Below are 13239 nucleotides of genomic sequence, written 5' to 3'. Positions count from 1 at the left end.
GTTCACATTAAAATCATTTCAAAGTACAAAAGAAGAAATGTCTTTTTATAAACTGTTTGCATTTTTGTCTCTATTAGTAAACATTCCTGCGTACAATGTGCAAATAAATATAAACTAATCTTTCAATTATTTTTTTTTTTTAGCAATTATCAAATACAAGGCGGTAAGATGGCTCAGTTGGTAGAGCTGCCACCTCTCAGCGAGAAGGTCGCTGGATTGAATCTCGGTCGGAGTCCATTCTGGGTGGAGTTTGCATGTTCTCTCCGTGCTGCGTGGGTTTTCCCCGGGTACTCCGGTTTTCTTTCCATAGACCAAAAACATGCATGTTAGTCTGATTGGTAAATTGTCCCTAGGTGTGAGTGAGAGAGTGATTGGTTGTTTGTCTCTCTGTGTCCCTGTGATGGACTGGAGTGGAGACCTGTCCAGGGTGTCCCCCGCCTCTCACACAGTGACTGCTGGATATGGACACCAGTGGCTCCCATGACCAAAAAGGAAGAAGCGTGTAAAGATAATGGATGGTTGGATGGATGGATGGATGGATGGATGGATGGATGGATGGATGGACGGACGGACGGACGGACGGACGGACGGACGGACGGATGGATGGATGGACGGACGGATGGATGGACGGATGGATGGATGGATGGATGGATGGTCAAATAGTACTTGTATTTCACAAACTGAACTGTTCTGAAGTAATGTACAACAGTGTAGTTTATTGTTTCTTTACTGTGTAACCACATGTGGGTTCCTTCAAGTACAGTACTCCTTTTTTACTTAGCATGGCAAAAGTAAATTACTACAACCACTAATACCATATTAAACACTTGGGAGGAATGCTGGGTTTGATCAGAGGACTCTGGATTCATAGGAGCCTAGATGTGAGTAACAACAAAAGGAAATGCACACAGTTTATATAAAAAATAAAATAAGATAAGATAAGATAGAACTTTATTGATCCTGCAGGAAATTGTTGTGCCAGAGTTTCAGTACAAAGGAAAATACACAAATAATCACACAAGATATGAAAAATAACAGAGAATATAAAAATACCAGTTTTTAGACTAATTTTTTTAGACCAACAATTAAGGTCTAAAACAGGTCAGGTGCAGACAGAAACATTAAAGTATTTGTTGTGGTGCAAGGTTATTGTTATTGTCCTATGTGTAGAAAAAGGGGGAAAAGTTGAAAAGTTTGATAGCCACAATTTTGATAGCTAAAATAAATAAAATTTACTAAATCAAATAATGCATTAAGTTTGCATGTATAACAAGAATAAACATAATTGTGTGCTTGTTGAAAAAAATACAAAATAGAATAAAAAACACAAAATAAAAAGTAACCCAATCTATGTAGTAAGCATGCCATAATAGTCCTTTGGTCCTTTCATTATGTCTTGTGAGTGTTCATTCAAAAGTATTCAGAGAGGACCCTCACCAATACACGCATATCACAAGAATCGATCAACAGAAGATGCCACCTCCTCTGTGGTCCACACTGCTCTCACCCACCTGGAGCAGAAGGACTCCTACGTCCATATGCTCTTTGTGGACTTCACGTCTGCCTTCAACACCATGATCCCCCAAGCCCTGATGGACAAACTACTCACACTAGGACTAAGCCCCTCCCTATGCAACTGGATCCTGGACTTCTTAACCAACAGACCGCAGTCTGTGAGGATCCACAACTTCTCCTCCTCCACCAAAACCCTCAGCACTGGCTCCCCTCAGGGATGTGTGCTGAGCCCCCTCCTGTTCACTCTGCTCATGTGCAAAGTATGACTGCACCTGAATGACAACATCAGCTGGGGCAACCACACTATCAACCTGATCAAGAAAGTTCATCAGAGACTCTACTTACTCAGGCGGCTGAGACGAGCTGGTCTGGGAAGCTCAGTCCTCACCTCCTTCTTCAGGTGTGCAGTGGAGAGCATCCTGTGCTCCAGCATCAACGTATGGCATGGAGGCTGCACAGCTGCAGAAAGAAAAGCCTTGCAGAGAGTGGTGAAGGCTGCACAGAAGATGTTGGAGTCAGTCTCCCCACCAAGAATTTAACACGATTAACGCTTAAAAACATTTATTTCTGTAACCAGTGGCACCTGTTGGTGCTCCACCTCACTTATTGAATGGCAAGCAGATGAAGGAGTAGCGTGGCCTGGTCCGAAATGTTTGTCAGAGCTCTGATGATTGTGCTTCTGCTGTGTGTGGTAAGTAATCACATATTTATCATGATCTGCTGGTTTTAAAAACTCAATGCAGGTATTTCTCCTAATTTGGATGTTGCGGTGTGGTCACGCAAGATTTTAAGGTGTTTTCTCCAGCTGCACGTGGGTGTGACGCTGTGTCAGGTGTAGAGTTTGTTTTATATATAATGTATTTTAATTACTATTAAAATGAATTGTATATGGAACTGTAAATTTATTAATTGGATTTTGATGTCTTTATAGTTTCACACTGTTTCCTGCTGTCCTTTTTGAGTTGAGTTTAATAAATTGTTTTTGGTTGTCCGCCTGGGCCTTGCATGGCCTGGAGACCAGAAGATCTAGGAGTGTGTCTTGTAAGGGCGGACTAACTACTTTACTTTTTGTTTTGTTTGTCCTTATTTAGCCACCCACCTATGTGACACCAGATGTAGCTTAGAGCCACAAGCCTTTACATCCAGGAAGCCTGACCCATTCTCATGTGTGTAGTGGTGTGGGAACCTGAAGTTTGTGACCTTTCTCACTTAGTTTTGTCAGCGTCTCCTGTGACTTGTAGGCTTGTGGAACATATGAGCAGCACTGGTTGTAACGAATGGGAATTAAAGTGCCACATTTATTCACTAATAAATTGTCTATTTTGACTTGATTGAGTGACGTGACATTTATTGGACCCACGGGTTACATTCCTTTTCTCGAAATTATAGCAAATGTGTGTCTCAGTCTAACTTTTCCTTAATAAATGCACTTTGAAGGTCAAATCAGCTGCATTTCAAAAGCCGATGCGCAGAAGCGGGAGTGCACAGAGGGACGACTCACTGCATTTCTTCGAAATTTAACAAGATAAACACCTAAAAACAATTATTTGTTTGCTCGAATTTACATTAAAGGTGTGTCTCAGTTAACTTTTACTTAATAAATGCACTTCAACGGTCAAATCAGCTACATTTTGTCGGGACGTCGCAGTGAAATGAAGCTGATTTGATGGTTGTTCCAGGCAAGCTGGACAAAGGTGTGAGGCCAAGGCAAGTCGATTGCGTCATTAATAGCCACTTTGATCTATTACATGACACAATGGCATGCCATACTACGCGAGTGCCATCTAGCGACTGAAAATGGTAGTGTTCATTGTTTTCAGTCAGAAAGAATGAAAACGGTCATATCTCAGCCAAAAATTGGTTTATAAATATGGGGGGAAATAAATATGTTGTTTCAGCATATAAATCGCAGGGCATGCAGATTATGCAAAAAGGTGTGACTTATACGCTGGAAAATGTGGTAGTTACTTTTTTGATGATTTCAGCTTTTTGCTACTGTTTTCATAATTTTTAGCTTTTAGCTATTTGGTATTTAATACAGGCCCTGTGATGGACTTGCGACCCGTCCAGGGTGTCCCCCGTCCCTCACACAGTGATTGCCAGACATGGGCACCAGCGACCCCCGTGACCCAAAATGGAAGAAGCAGGTAAAAAATAATGGATGGATGGATGGATGGTATTTAATACATTTAGCTATTGTTCTGTTTCTATTATTCAGCTACTGTTCTGCTGGTCTTGGCTTTTAGCTGTTGTTCAGCAGATTATTGCTATTAGGTTTTGTTCTGCTTATTTTAGCTGTGTTACTGTTCATCCTTTTGCTTTTGCTAATTTTTAATTATAGACTTTGTTTTGATAATTTTAGCTTTTGTTTTAATTGTTTTAACATTTCAGCAGGATTTATATTTTCACAGAAAATGCAAATTTTTCAAGTTAGCATTTAACACTGGGATTTTTTTGTACTTATGTTCCAGTCCTGTAGCAGTACTGATTATGTGTTCTTAAACTGTGTCAAAAGGTTTAGTCATATCTAACCAAACACTGGTTTCCACCTTTTGGGTTTTAATCACTGAAATTTCCCCTAACTTGTCAAATCTTTTTACAAAGTTTGAAAAAATTGACAACTTTCCACTGTTGAAATGTTCAAACTTGTTAAAACTTCAATAGATTTTTATACAAAATGTGCTTCGTAAGTCTGCTTGGGTTGGTTTAAATTGTTTAAATGACCTAAATAAGTTCAGTGCTTGTTTTGTTGTCCAATCACTTATAGATTTTTTTTGTTGATTAAAGAAAAACATGTAAACAAAGTATAAATATAGATTTTTAACAACCCGTTCCCTTTTCTTACTTTCTTTACTCTAGTTTTCATTGTGTTGATGCAGTAAATGCATGTTTTTCATAAAGATTAACATGCTCACCAAAGACACCAAAATCCTCAAAGACATCCATCCATCCATCCATCCATTATCTTTACCCGTTTGTTCCATTTTGGGTCACGGGGGTCACTGGTGCCCATGTCCAGCAATCACTGTGTGAGGGACGGGGGACACCCTGGACGGGTCGCAAGTCCATCACAGGGCCACATAGAGACAAACAACCATTCACTCTCTCATTCACACCTAGGGACAATTTAGAGTTACCAATCAGCCTAACATGCATGTTTTTGGTCTGTGGGAGGAAACCGGAGCACCCGGAGAAAACCCACGCATGCACGGAGAGAACATGCAAACTCCACCCAGAAAGGCCCCTGGACCGGGGTTTGAACCAAGGACCTGCTCCCTGAGAGGCAGCAGCTCTACCAGTTGCGCCACCGTGCTGCCCATTCCTCAAAGACAGTGAAAACAATATTATTTATGTATGTGGTTAAAAAAGGTGCAAACTACAGCTATTATAAATTAAATTTTGAGAAAATATACTGAAATGTTTATTTTTTTAATCTTTTTAAAGCCATGGAGTCCAATCAAGAACAACTGGTTTGCGTTTTTGTCCTCGTTCACTTTGAAAGCCACATGTAGAAATTAGGAAGGAGATGATTAATAAAATACAAACTGAACGAGGTGATCATGAGGGTGCTTCAATGGAGCACATGTTTAAGTAGCACCAAGCACAGCAAATTTAACAACAATAACTGATTTTGATTTTATGCATATGTGAGATTGAAAATGAGAGGACAGGGCAGCATTTTTGCTTATTATGATTTAGAAAATGATACGTGATTAAACATTAAATGACTAACTTTACAAAGCAGGATGTTCTCTCTTTCTTCATTTCTTAAAAAAGAGAAAGACTCATGTTCAGGCTGCTCTTTAATACACTGTATTAAACTTACATTGTTATCCCTTAGCATGCATCTAAGATCCTTGTATACTGTTTCTTCTTTTTATACTTTATATTCAGTGGTATATGTGATACGCTGGTATACGGAGTATACCCAATAGAAAAGCTTGGGAATTCCAGTATACCCACTTAAAAGTGCCCAATAATACGAGCCCATGTCATGTATCATTGGCAATGATACATGACATGGGCATGTGTCATTGTCAACAGGTTTGGAACATTTTATAGACACATTGAGTTGGTGCACCCTGTTTTTGTATAATTGATACTTCTGTACTTACGATTTAACACTTGAACATGTTTGGCTTTGATACTGTTTTATAGATTCTGTAACATGCTTTTAATAGAGGCAACTATTCTACAAATGTTTGTTGTACATTTATTCAAATAAAAGTATCAGAGAAATTTTGAAATGTTCAATATGCTTAAAAATCAAAATAAGGTAACAGTTACATTGCACTGTACTTTGGTTTCTAAGCACAGTAAACCCACTACATAAATGTAGACTACACCACTGTTTATATTGTTGCTACTTTTTGGGTGGGACCTAATTTTGTTCCACCTCATGTGATGCGAATGACAACAAAGAAGCTTGAGAAAACTCCTGGATGAGTCCCATCAAGAGAAACCAGAGGTTCGTAATGTCAGGCTCCTTCATGTGTGTGAATGTTTGAGGTGTGTTCCTCCTCACTCCTATGAACACATCTGATTGGTTTGTTCTGAACACATCTGATTGGTTTGTTCTGAACACATCTGATTGGTTTGTTCTGAACACATCTGATTGGTTTGTTCTCCTGCGAGTGGAATGTTTGAAGATGTGTTCTGAGAGCAATGGCTCCCAGAGCTGGTTTCACATGAACACGATAATGAAAAATATGTAAATCTCCCTCTTTACCGTAATTGGTCTGGGACCTATTGTTTGCTTTGTGCCTTTTGTGATGTAAATATTTTAGTTTTGGGGTTCCCTATAAAGATGGGCATGAAAAATTGCCGTAGATACTTCCATGTCATCACCCCCGCTCCTCTCCATGGTTTCACCTTCCTCCAATGGAAGTAAGTGAATTCTCCCAGCAGCTCTGAAGACAAGTTTACATGAAAATCACAGCACTGAGGGGGATCGACCTTCTTCTGATCTTCTGTGCATCTTTTAATGCATGCCTCGCTATAATGGGGCTTGGTTGCACGCCTGTAATTCGCCCATTCATCAGGATAATCTGACATCAAGTCCTGTCATGTCTAAACCGTGTCCAGCATACAAAAGGGGAAACTAAAACTGTTTAGTCAAAAACAATGACAAAAATAAGAACTTAGATTAAAGCTAGTTTCATTTTTGACCATTTTTTCATGAAGCCAAGAGAATAAAACACAATAAATTTGCACAAAATTTTATTGATTAAATGTGCAAAATTCCCTTTTTAATTTAAAATGAAAAAGAGACAGAAGTTGTAAAACAATAACATTATTTAAAACAGCCATAGACTGTGGACAATCAAATGTTTAAGCAAACAAATGTGTCAAAAGAAGAAATTATAACATAGACAAAATATTTAAAAAAATCAAATAAGGGGGAGGATGAAAGCAATTTCTAAAATGTAAAAAAAATATAAATAAAAAAAAATGGTGTCGTACTTCCATATTTGGACCTGGCAAATGTTAGTTCTACCTTTAAGATGGGTGATGAACCTGTTAGCCTTACAGACATCTCACTTTTGTAAATTTTTAAACAATTGTCAATCATGTTGAAAATGTTCAGTGTGATGAACACTGTGTGGCTTTTTGAAAGGAACATGCTTTTTTAACGAAAATATTTGAACTGATGAAGTTCTGTCATTTGAAACGGTATTCAGATTAAAAAACTTTTCTGTGCCTTGTTTAGTATACTGTATAAAGTACATAAATATGGGATGATCAGTAAAATAAACTGAGCTCAATTTTTGTTTTAAAGATAGAAAACAGGGAATATGTGTTAATGGTGAAAAATCTTGTTTAAATGTTAATAGTGGTGTCCCTCAGGGGTCTGTTCTTAGGCCTGCATTATTATTATAATTTTTCCTTTAATTAACACATTTCCCATCATTCAATTTTCTCTTTAGTTGTTCATCAAGCATTACAAGAAGACTTTAATAATTTACGAACGTGGTCAAATGAGTGGTTGAAGCTAAATGTAAAGTGCTGCATGTAGAAAAATAAAAATCCTTGTTATGATTAATAATGAATGAAGTCAGTAAGCAAAGAGAAAGATTTGGGGGTTTGTGTATGCTGACTGAATATGATTTTAAGTACTGTATATTGTCAAGGCTGCAATGTTTTAGGTATGATCAATATAATACAATATACTTCCTTTGAAAAATAAAGATATAGACTTAGGGACTGTCTGTAATGCTTTTTAAATGGTAATGCGTTTTAAATTAACTATGATGCATTTTACAATGCAACTAATTGATTCAATACTATTTTATATTATTTATACTATATATAATTCATACTACTATATGTTGTACCAGCTTTGAATTGTATTTAGGCTTTGAGTGCATCACCAATCTGCTCTTTTCCCTCACAAATAAATTATTAGTTAAGTAATTTTTATTTAACTTTTTAAAACAGTATTATTATAAATCAACTTTGAATTAAAGGTAAAAAAATCACTTAAAGCCACTGTCTGCAATTAATCCCTCAGCTGTTAAAATGTATTGTTTAAATCCACTTTTCTTGAGTCTGAATGTGATCCTGTGTAATGTTTGCTTTAAAGATTTACTTCCAAATTGTTTTCAAGTTTCCTAAATCATTAAGTTTGCCTGTTGACCTGCATCACGACCACCGGAGCGGAGGAGCCCCCCCACACCGCCTCGAGCCTCCGGGCCTTGACCCTGACCCTTCAGGACCATCTGAGGCCCCGTCAGTAAAAACACAGTTCATGATCCACGCTTTAGCAGACAGAGTGTGACCGGGCCCGGTTTGCTCCCGGTTTGGACACATGGGACAAAACCCGAGGAGAAGGAGGAGAAGGAGGAGAAGGGGCTTGAATGGCATAGCACCGAGGAGGCCGAGGGAGAGCAAAAAGGAGGCGGTGTGCCTTTGTAGTCGTGGAGGAATGCGGAAATGTCCCCGCTCCGTGTCAAACCTCTCTGAAGGGGGTCAGGCCACATTCAGCCGGCGTGGGAAAGCCAGCCAGAGACGGAGCTCACACGGGCCGCGGCAGTTGCACGAGCCCATCCGCGAGCACGGCCTATATGTGCGCGAGGAGGAGAAAAGAAAGGAGGAAAACCCAAAGAGGAGCGTGCTTTTCAGAAAAAAAAAGGGCCGTATCACGCGTTTGCCTTTGTCCCATATGACCCCCCACCATACACACCCAAGCAATCCAAGTACACACCCCCTTCCACACAAGCTGCAACGAGCGCGCGCGCGTGTGTGTGCGTGCGTGTGCGCCAGTTTTCGTCCAGCCCTCCCCTGGTTTGAGAAGCGTCTGCGCTCCGGTGCAGTCTGAAGGGATGGGGGGTTAGAGCCTGCAACGTCAACTACCTGTGTGGCCCCCGCGTGGAGGACGGTGGACAGCGGATGCGTTTCATGGAGGACTTTTTACTGGAGACCCTGAACGCCTCCTCAGCATTTTATTGGACATGCTGCCGACGTTACATTTCACTGACCACACAAGGTAATACAAATAATAATAATAATAATAATAATAATAAATAAAATTGGGGTTATTTTGTGCGGAATTATACAAAATAAATGTCTGGAAACGCTGCTTTACGGGGAAATGTCTCAAACAGCTGCACGAGTAATTACACTTTCATATATAATTTAGGCCATATTTTTAAATTATTATCGAGTCCACGCTCTAATAAATTGGAAAAAATTCAGAGAAGCCGTCCAGGCTGTTAGAAACATCATTAAAACTCGCTTAACGTGCCGTTTGACGCATTTCTAGAGGTTTTCGAGGCAGAAAGTGAGTGTGAGGTGTTTTAAATGGATTTGTTGCTGTAGGAAGTTGAAACAATGCAGCACGTGCTCACAGTTTGGGTCCCAAACTGAAACTCTTGACACGCGCAAAGCTGCTCAGCTCGCGCATTGATTTGCACACCTGAACCAGTCTCTTGTATCAGTCGTGCACAGTTTCTGCTCGTCTCGGGATAAATTTAAAAAAGTTTTTTTTTTTAATTATTATTATTTTACGAGAAGAACGTGAACTTTAACTAACGTCTCAACGAGTGCGCGAGACAGTTTGTTTACTGCAGAGCTAGCTTAAATGAGAGACGAAATGCGGCTAATTGAACTTGTTTTATTTTATTATTGTGTGTTAGCTGTAGGAGGACATGAGTTGTAATGCGTAACAGGAGGAGGAGTGGAAGCCGGGGACGCAGCGGAGGGTCTTTTTTCTCTCCTGATAGTCGGAATAAAACGTGACAGTCGCGTTAATGTCTACAAAGATGGTCTCTTCTTCCATCTGTGTCTCCCTGTCATCTAGGCATCGCACGTGCCAACGCTTTTCTGCGAATATGACTTTGTGAGAAACTCTCTGGCTCGTCGCCCTCGCCGGGATTCCCCGTAATATTTTCAACAAGAGACACGCAAGGAGGAGGGGAGAGAAGAACATTGAGCCAAAATGGACAAAGAAAGTATTGGCACTCAGTACGAGCCCGTGGCTGAGATTGGAGAAGGCGCTTATGGGAAAGTGTACAAGGCCAGAGACTTGAAGAACGGGGGGCGCTTTGTAGCCCTGAAAAGAGTTCGGGTCCAGACGGAGGAAGAGGGCATGCCTCTCTCCACCATCCGGGAGGTGGCGGTACTGAGGCAGCTGGAGGCCTTTGAGCACCCCAATGTTGTCAGGTGAGTGGAGGGGCTGAGGTGGGCAGCCACACTGGTGTTAATGGGAGGGGCAGTATTTAGAGAAAAATCATTTAATTCATTATAGTCTACAGCAGGGGTCTGCAACCTGCGGCTCTGGGGCCACATGTGGCTCTTTGGTACCTCTGCAGCGGCTCTTTCAGGCTTTGACCAGTTCAGTTTATTTATACAACTCCAAGTTACAACAGAAGTCGTCTCAGGGCACTGAACAGAAACATTCATGTATATAAAACAAAGTTAACCTGAGGAGCAGACTGCTTTGAGTTTAACTCCATCACAGACTCATGTTCAGCAAGCATGAAGGCGACAGTGGAAAGGAAAAACTCCCTCATGAGGAAGAGACCTTTAGCAGAACCAGGCTCAAGACAAGTGGCCTTCTGCTTCAACCAGCTGGGTTTGAGAGGAACAGGGAGGAGGAACAGATACACAATGGCAGGTCGAGAATCACATGTTAAGATAGAAATAGTATCAAATGGAAACTATTCAGTTTTAAAAATTCATTTAAGTAAATGAGGTTAAAAAAATGGTTGTAAGCTCAATCATCCAGGTAGATAATTTTTAAATTTTTTATTTAGAAATGTATTCATTTCATTAAAAACAAAATAACTATATACAATAGAAAACAAAAATATGTATACAATAATCACAAAAATGGTTAAATCATTTTATCTGGATCAGTTTATTTAAGGGAGAAATGTTTAGTCTTCCATCCAGAAGACTTCATCAGTCTGTGGCCTGCCAACCAGATCTATCCCATAAGTAGCCTTCTGTGCTTCAAGCCTGTTGGAATCTCAGAAGCAGGCTTTTAACACATGCATCTGTCCAAAACAATCAATCATCATGTATAACAATCAAATATTTTAGGCCAGATGGCTGACTTGCTACTCACAGAAACAGCCTGAGGACACCAAGACCAAAATGGTCCAGAAAAAAGCTGTGTAAGCTCAATCATCCAGGTAGATGACAACAAACAAGGTTAAATTATGTCATCTGGACCAGTTTATTTAAAGGAGAAACGTTTTGTCTTCCATCCAGAAGACCCCAGATATGTTGATCTGGCCCCACTGGCCGGAAAAGCCATCTCCAACAAACTTGTAGTGGTCCATGGGCCACCATACCATACAACTTTATTTATAAAGCACTTAAAATAGCAACAAGGCCAACCAAAGTGCTGTAAAACAAAAACAAGCAAAGGACACAGGATAAAATACATAGATCCAAATACATAAAGATAAGAACTAAATGAGTAACATTATACACTGCCTGGCCAAAAAAAAAAAGGTCACACACTAATATTTAGTTGGACCTCCTTTAGCTTTGATTACATCATGCATTCACTGTGGCATTGTTTCAATAAACTTCTGCAATGTCACAAGATCTGTTTCATCCAGTGTTGCATTAAGTTTTCACCAAGATCTTGCATTGATGACTAGACATGATGGGTGCATCACTTCACCTGCCTCTCTTCTTACCCTGATGGGCCCATTACTCTGGAACAGGGTCAATCTGGACTCATCAGATCACATGACCTCCTTCCATTGCTCCAGAGTCCAATCTTTATGCTCCCTAGCAAATTGAAGCTTTTTTTTTTTCAGTTAGCCTCACTGGTTAGTGGTTTTCTTAAGGTTACACAGATGTTCAGTCCCAATCCCTTGACTTTCCTTCACATTGTGTGTGTGGAAATGTTCTTACTTTCACTATTAAACACAGCCCTGAGTGCTGCTGTTGTTTTTCTTCTATTTGATTTCACCAAACGTTTAAGAGATCACGATCATTAAGGATTTTTTTCCGGCCACATTTCTTCCTGGAAGACGATGGGCCCCCACTGTCCTTACAGTTTTAATAATGCGTTGGACAGTTCTTAACCCAGTTTTAGTAGTTTCTTCAATCTCCTTAGATGTTTTCTCTGCTTGATACCAATGATTTGACCCTTCTTCTCAAACAGACGGACATCTTTTCCGTGACCACACGATGTGTCTTTCAACGTGGTTGTTAAAGAAATGAGAAGCAACTCATTGCACCAGTTGAGGTTAAACAACTTGTTGCAGCTGAAAGATAATCGTCCATGCAGTAATTATCTAATAGGAGGCTCGGACCTATTTGCTTAGTTAAATCCAGGTGGCAACTTTTTTTGGGGCCAGGCAGTAGGGATGCACAATATTATCGGCATCGGCCGATATTAACGTTAAATTTCAATATCGGACATCAGCCATTCCATTAAAATAACTCTCCAATATAAAAGGCGCTGTTTTTGCCTACAGCGGCAGCACAACGTGATGACGTTGCAGTAGCAGCGCAATGCAATGGCGTCACGTGCGTCTACCCAATCTCACGGCGGAGAGAAAAATTCAAAATGTCGGCCGTGTGGAAGTTTTATTTTTCGTTGGTGAGGATGTCGGATTCCCAAGATTTTTGGACTACGTTGAGCCTCGCTACATCGTCCGCAGTCGGAGATATTTTTCAGACGTAACTTTACCCGAGTTACAAGCCGTCGTTTCCAACGTCATTGAGAAACTTAATAGCTGATGGGACGTCTTGTTGGGTGAGTTTTACCACAGACATTTTGTACGACGTGTTAGCCCTGTTAGCATGATCAAGACTTTTCATTTAATATAAGTCAAAGTGCTATACATATCATATGGCTGTTACTGAATATATGTCACCAGCTTTTTGTAGCAAATAAGCCTAAGAGGTCTATGCTCTGACAAAGGAACCTATATAAAATATCGGTATCCGCATCGGTTATCAGCCGAATAAGTTTTAACATATCGACATATCGGATATCGGCCAAAAATCCAATGTCGTGCGTCCCTACCAGGCAGTGTAGAATACAGGCAAGTTAAAATCAACTTGCACCGTGTCAAAAGCCTGGGAATAAAAGTGAGTTTTCAAACGAGACTTAAAAACGGGAGGGACACGCCTGACACGCAGTGGCAACTCATTCCTGTTTTGGACCTTAGATAGAGAACTTTACTAATTGGATTTTCTGTTTATGCGAATGTTCCTGTAAAGTGTCCTGAGACAACTTCGTTGTAATTTGACACA

General features: G+C 40.1%; 1 protein-coding gene across 1 annotated transcript in view; it reads left to right on the top strand.

Moving 5' to 3' along the window:
• The first annotated feature begins 8839 nt into the window (after positions 1–8839).
• Positions 8840–13239, top strand: part of cdk6 (cyclin-dependent kinase 6) — a 69494-nt gene continuing 65094 nt past the window's right edge. The window contains exons 1-2 of the mRNA XM_037693414.1: positions 8840–9001; positions 9815–10176. Coding sequence (XP_037549342.1) covers positions 9953–10176 — 224 coding nt within the window. The 5' untranslated portion in view covers positions 8840–9001; positions 9815–9952. The remainder of the gene's footprint in view (positions 9002–9814; positions 10177–13239) is intronic.

Source organism: Nematolebias whitei, chromosome 19 (genome assembly GCF_014905685.2).
Source record: "Nematolebias whitei isolate Nwh7 chromosome 19, NemWhi1, whole genome shotgun sequence".
NCBI classification, from domain to species: domain Eukaryota; kingdom Metazoa; phylum Chordata; class Actinopteri; order Cyprinodontiformes; family Rivulidae; genus Nematolebias; species Nematolebias whitei.
Note: the sequence above shows the minus strand (reverse complement) of the source record. Positions and strands in the feature narration are given on the sequence as shown.